The sequence below is a fragment of the Stylophora pistillata genome, chromosome 1, assembly GCF_964205215.1.
Source record: "Stylophora pistillata chromosome 1, jaStyPist1.2, whole genome shotgun sequence".
NCBI classification, from domain to species: Eukaryota; Metazoa; Cnidaria; class Anthozoa; order Scleractinia; family Pocilloporidae; genus Stylophora; species Stylophora pistillata.
In genome coordinates this window covers 51,207,027-51,213,844 of record NC_142519.1, presented here as the reverse complement: position 1 = coordinate 51,213,844, position 6,818 = coordinate 51,207,027, and the positions used below count along the sequence as shown (strand labels likewise).

At 46.8% G+C, this 6,818-nt stretch overlaps 1 protein-coding gene across 1 annotated transcript; it reads left to right on the top strand.

Moving 5' to 3' along the window:
• Positions 1 to 571: 571 nt before the first annotated feature.
• LOC111328020 (uncharacterized) lies at positions 572 to 6,607 on the top strand. Its single transcript, XM_088749308.1, has one exon. It carries the CDS (start codon positions 572 to 574, stop codon positions 6,605 to 6,607), a length of 6,036 nt encoding a protein of 2,011 aa, XP_088605434.1.
• Positions 6,608 to 6,818: the final 211 nt, after the last annotated feature.

Sequence of the window (6,818 nt, the reverse complement as noted above, 5' to 3'; positions counted from 1 at the left end):
CTTGAGCAAGTTTTGATGTTACAAGATCGACACTTTTTCAGTGTTGTTCTTGGAGCAGAATGCTGGATTCTTAGGATTTGTTGTTATATGAACGGTTCACTGCAATGGAAATCGGGAATCATTGTGGGTGTTTTAGGTTGCAATAGGTGTCACATCAAACAGCCTTGCAATGTATACAATTACATAATATTGTCTCTTAATTTGAACAAGAAACAAATAACAACAGTAATAGTAACAATAACTACCATGTCTGCGTGACTTGTCGACTAAGAGTTAAGCAATTGATTAACAAAATCTTCCTTTTGTCACTATGTTGCCAACTGCCCGTTAGCCAGCGGATTCTATCAAAATAGAACTTAGTCCCCCACAGTCGAGAGACAAAAACATGTGCTTGTCGGACCCGCCATCTTGTTGTGTTATTGTGTTATTGCGTAGTTTTTCGGATCACGAATTAAGACCTTTGCTGTTCTCGCTCGTTGTCCAAGTTTTATTTTATTCGGATAACCTTCGCCACATTATTTGGTCCTTCGAGCCGGATATTTCACCGGAAATACTGTCCTAAACGAGCGAGATGGCCGAATCAAATTGTTCGCTGTGGGATAAACAACCAGGCCCCGACCGGTTTCCTGAGGATTACTTGCTTGAAGTTGGAAGAAGAAAACCCCGAGATTACTTGCCAAGCCTGAGTCGCTCTCTCTCTGAGGACTTTCGGGATTACATGGCTGGAACAAGGGATAATACGGCTCACGAAGAAACCCGGAAAATCCGAGGAACTCGACGTGGAAAGAAAGCACACGTAACGAGGTTAGTCAACCAGATTAACCGTCACATTAGCAAGCACCTAAGCAAAGAAACACTCGCTTCATTGAAGTTAAACCTTGAGCAAGCTGAGTCCCAATTAGAGAATATTAATCAATCCTTGTTTGAGCTTAATCCCGATGACGATGAACCAGAGTATTGGATGGAGGCTGCCCTTGCCCCTGTTTACGATTGTTTTGACAATATTGAGATGTATTATGCCGAAAGAGCTATGTTGGAGGTCAAACTCGTGAGAGAAGTGGAAGAAATTTCTGTACCAGAACCCTTGAAATCTTCAAAAGAGAATGTTGACAAATTACTTAGCCATGAGAACTCCAAGAGCGATGGCCCAGTAGTTCAAACCTCAGTTGTTCAGATCTCGCCACCGCCTGCGCATCAGCTAATTGAAATTGGAACAAGTCCAGTAAAGCAGCTACCCATAAACACTGTTGAAAATAAAGCACATGATACAACCAGTATAAGCAATCCAACCACTGTGCCAGTTACAAGTTGTACCACACCCAAAGTTCCTCTTACTCATCCTGGAACAGTTACAACTGTTACCGACTCAATTTCCAGTCCTGCAACATGTTACAAGCTCCCATTTAACCCAAATCAAATTAGCACACCAGCTACCCCAAGCCCCCCTTGGAGAGGTTGGACTGTACCCAACCAAGTTGTGTCACCAAGGCCTAGTTTACCAGGAACATCATTACAGCCACACCCAAGATGGGGTCTGATGCCTGACTTCCCAGGACCCCCTCCAGATACTTGGATAGATCAACTTGACGAGTATGGCGTCATCTCTCAGCCTCAGCTAGCAGCACATCACCACTGCAGCTTTTCTGCCATGGAACGTTCACTTCCCAAATTTGACCTTGGAAAATTTGATGGCTCACCGCTTGCCTGGCCTTCGTGGATTGGAAGATTCAAGAGCATTGTGCATGATCAGCCCTTTCTCAATGACAGCCAGCGTTTAGCGTATCTTCAGAACACTCTAACTGGTGCTGCAGAGTCAGAAATCCAGTTCCTTGGAGAAGATGGCGCAAACTACATATTGGCTCTTAGAATGCTTAAAGCAAGATTCGCTGACTCTGGAAAGATTGTGCGTGCAGCCATTACTGCTCTTAAGCACACGCCATCGCCACGCCCTCAAGATCATACTGGTCTTACGAAGCTGTACCAAGCACTGAGGTCAACTGTCGTCACCCTTCACAGACAGAGATTCATTGCCGATCTCTTGAGTGAGACAAATTTGAACATTGCTGTTCAAAAGCTCCCTGAGCTTTTGCAATCAAAGTGGGCGATGGAAGTTCAGAAACATGAAAGTCAGGGAAGGCCTAACTTGTTTGACCTTGACCGATGGCTCTCAGAACATGTCAGAGCAAGACAACACCTGGTGTACGAGGAACCAGCAAAATGTCTGTCACCTAACAGGCGTAAATTCCCAAAACAGTATCCACCCATGAATTCTTCTACACTGTACATCAAGAGCGACTCACAACCAAAGGGAGAAGAACCCACGTATAAAGAACCGAAGTCACCAGCCTGCCTATGCTGTAATCAAGCTCACCCACTTTACAGATGTAACGAATTTAAAAGAAAGTCTGTACCTGAGCGCTATGAGCTGGCCAAGAGTTTCAAAGTGTGCTTCAATTGTCTCAAGCAGGGACATCAAGTTGATAAATGCTCGAACAAAACTCATTGCCAAGTTACCAACTGTAAGAGACATCATCACAGTCTGCTACACTATGAACGTGCAACACCTCAGCCACCGCTTATTCAAGACCCACAAGCTCAGCCCCCACTGTCCCCCGGCAACGTCCTGCCGTATGTGGCAACCACCAATTCCCTCGCAGCTAGCGAGAGAGTGGTTTACTTCCAAGTTGTCCCGGTCCAAATACAAGGTGAAAACGGGGTGGCCATGATCGAAACGTTTGCCATTCTGGATGACGGCAGCTCAGACACCTTGATAAGAAAAGACATTGCCGACGAGCTGAATCTCGAGGGACCGGAGCGATTACTTTGCCTGGGAAACATTGAAAACAATGGAACTCCGCAGTGCTCTAGAGTAGTGAATCTTCTTGTGACGCCAACGGGGAAACAAGCTGTAAACATGCCTGTTCATATCCACCCTGTGTGGACAGTCCCCAGATTAAATGTCCCTCCACAGAGACTTGTCAAGGAAAGCGTTAGAAGAACCTGGAAACACCTTGAAGATCTAGACATCCCTGCTGTGTCTTCTGATCAGATAGGCCTACTTATTGGAGTACAAGTTACAGAAGCCATGATCCAACATGAACACAGACGTGGTCCAAAGGGCCAACCATACGCTGTGCGAACTGACTTTGGATGGACGATTGCTGGTTTAGCGGGAGGTGTTCCTTCCCCCAGAACAAGCTTAGGCTTTGTTGGACACTGTGTTACCTCAGATACCACCTTGAATGAAGAAGTTGAAAACTGGTGGAAGACAGAGTCATTTGGCACCAAGTTCAATTGTGACATTTCAAGATCTACAGAGGACGAAAGAGCCTTCAAGCATTTAGAAGAAGCTACCAACTTTCGATCTGACCTTGGCCATTATGAAACTGGTCTCCTGTGGAAGAATGAAGAAGTCATGCTCCCGAACAATCGTCCCCTAGCAGAAAAAAGACTTATAAATCTGGAGCGAAGCTTGGATAAAGACAGTGAAAGAGCCAAAGCTTACTACCACACAGTTGAGACCTACATTGCCAAGGGCTATGCCAAAAGGTTATCTCCCACCGAGATCGCTGCCAAGGAACCCAAGAATACTTGGTACCTGCCGCATCATGCTGTGACAAATCCCAATAAGCCGGGAAAGGTTCGCCTAGTGTTTGACGCTGCAGCCTCATACAAGGGAACCTCGTTGAATGATCAATTGGTGACAGGTCCCGACCTGCTGAACCCTCTCGTAGGTGTTATCATGAGGTTCCGACTACATGCTGTTGCCATGATCGCGGACATTGAAGCAATGTTCTTTCAGGTACGAGTTATCGAGAAAGACCAGCCATCACTGAGATTCCTTTGGAGAGGTCCGAATAGAGATCATCCTCCGGACGTCTACCAAATGCAGGCCATGATCTTTGGTGCAAAGTCAAGTCCAACCTCTGCGAATTATTGTTTGAAGAGAACCGCCATTGATAACCAGAACACTAGCAGTGAAGAAGCTACCAGTACAGTCCTAAGAAATTTCTACATGGATGACCTCTTGAAGTCCTTGCCCTCTGAGGCCGAAACAGCTCAGCTTGCCCTCCAGCTTATTGAGCTTTTGTCAAGGGGTGGCTTTCGATTGACCAAGTTCATGAGCAATAGCCGATATGTATTAGCTCAACTACCTCCCAAAGACATCCTCAGCAGCCCTGGGAGCTCACAGCCATTTGGTTTGGATCTGGACAGCCTTCCAGTTGAGAGAGCCTTGGGAGTGCTGTGGAATGTGGAACGGGACAGTCTCGAAATTAAAGCAGTCCCTAAACAGTTAGCCCCAACCAAGCGAGGCATTCTAAAGCAGATATCAACCATCTTCGATCCCCTTGGATTGGTGGCACCATTTGTACTGCGGGCTAAGTTGATTCTGCAAGAGCTATGGAGACTCAGGTTTGATTGGGACAAACCCATATCAGGCCCACTACTAGATGCCTGGGAGGCCTGGAAGGCAGAACTACCTCTCCTCGCGACCTTGTCAGTTCCTAGATGTTACCTTATCAACCAACCAAGTACCCAGTATGTCGGTGCACAAATCCACATCTTTGCTGATGCCTCAGAAGTTGCCTTTGGTGCCGCTGCCTATTGGAGATTTAAAACATCGAATCATTCCTATCATTGCTCCTTCATATTCGGAAAGACAAGGCTCGCTCCGATTAAACCCCTGACGATCCCTCGATTGGAACTTCAAGCTGCTGTAATGGCGGTGAGAATGAGTCAGACCATCCAGAAAGAGCTAGATGTGATACCCAGCCAAATTACTTACTGGACAGATTCCACCACAGTCCTGTCCTACATCAAGAGTCAAGGAACCAGATTCCATACCTTCGTCTCCAACCGAGTTGCTGAAATAAAGGAAGTGTCTGACCCTGAAACCTGGCGACATGTCCCTGGACGCCTTAATGTCGCAGATGATTGTTCAAGAGGTCTTTCAGCTCAAGACCTTATCCAAGACAGCCGGTGGATTAACGGCCCAAACTTCCTCTCACAAGGTGAAGACTGCTGGCCAAACCAGTCAATTTGTCAACCGCCAACTGACGAGGATCCTGAAGTTAAAAGTGAAGCCTGGCTTGGTCTTAGTTCTGAAGTCCACCACGAGTTTCTGGATCCAAAGAAGACCTCTTCGTGGACTCATTTATTGCGAGTTACCTCCTGGGTATTTCGGTTTGTGTCACGCTGTCGTCGCAAAAATGAATACGTGAAAGTAGCTAAGGGCCCCTTGTCTGTAGAAGAGCTCATGAGTGCTGAAGAATTCTGGATTAAGAAGGCCCAAGCTCAAGCTTATTTAGATGACCTGAATCGGTTAGCCGCAGGAAAGGAGGTACATTGCAGCAGTGACCTTAGATCCCTGTACCCTTACACAGATGAGAAGGGTAACTTACGCGTCGGAGGCCGACTGAAACACGCTGCAATTCCGTATCAAGCCAAACATCCTGCTATCCTTCCTAAGAAGCATGACATTGTTCCCTTGATCTTGTTACACCTACATCAAAGAATGAGCCACTCTGGTGTAGAGCACATCCTTGCTGAGTTGCGGCAACAGTATTGGATCCCCAAGGTGAGATCCGCTCTCAGAAAAATAGCCAAGTCGTGCCATGTTTGCAGAAAACACAACTCCAAACCAGATCCACCGCTCATGGCAAGCCTGCCCCAAAGCAGACTTGAAGCTTTCACCCCACCCTTTTACAACACTGGTGTGGATTATTTTGGCCCGTTGTTAGTCAAAGAGAGAAGATCAACAGTGAAGCGCTATGGTTGCCTGTTCACCTGCCTGGTGACAAGGGCAGTACACTTAGAAATTGCACACTCACTCGAGACAGACAGCTTTATCATGGCGCTGAGAAGAATGATGGCCAGAAGAGGAAAACCGAGAAACATCTACAGTGACAACGGGACCAATTTTGTTGGAGCCGAACGAGAACTTAAGGAGTGCCTTGATGGAATGGACCAGGCTAAGATCTCAGATACTCTGTCACGCGACAGAATCCAGTGGTTCTTCAACCCTCCTTCAGCTCCTCATTTCGGGGGAGTCTGGGAGAGACTCGTTAAATCAGCAAAGAAAGCTCTAAAGATCACCCTCAATGGGCAACTGGTGAATGATGAAACCTTGCTCACATTAACGGCAGAAGTTGAGAGTCTGCTCAACAGCCGACCGCTAACTCACGTCAGCGTTGATCCTCAGGACCTTGAAGCAATCACTCCTAACCATTTCCTCATCGGAAGGAACAGTCCAAACGTACCTCCCGATGTCTTTGATGAGAGAGATTTGAATTCCAAAAAGCGGTGGAGACAAGCACAGACGCTAACCGACCATTTCTGGAGAAGATGGCTACGTGAGTACGTGCCCGCCCTTACTGAGCGGAGGAAGTGGAGAACCAGACCTCAAAACCATGCCCAAATTGGAGACTTGGTACTAGTGGTTGAGGACAATTTACCCCGTGGTCGATGGAATCTTGGCCGAATCGTCAAAACATTCCCAGGAGATGATGGCCTCATTCGCACTGTCGAAGTTCAGACGAAACAAGGGACATTCAAACGGCCAGTCGCCAAGCTTTGCCTCCTTGAGGAGGCCGAACGTAGTGTATAGACTCGAGTCCTATACAGGGGTGGCTATGTTGCCAACTGCCCGTTAGCCAGCGGATTCTATCAAAATAGAACTTAGTCCCCCACAGTCGAGAGACAAAAACATGTGCTTGTCGGACCCGCCATCTTGTTGTGTTATTGTGTTATTGCGTAGTTTTTCGGATCACGAATTAAGACCTTTGCTGTTCTCGCTCGTTGTCCAAGTTTTATTTTAT

What these genes read in the sequence shown, in the direction of transcription:
- LOC111328020 (XM_088749308.1), top strand. Translation starts at nt 572, where the DNA reads ATGGCCGAATCAAATTGTTCGCTGTGGGATAAACAACCAGGCCCCGAC.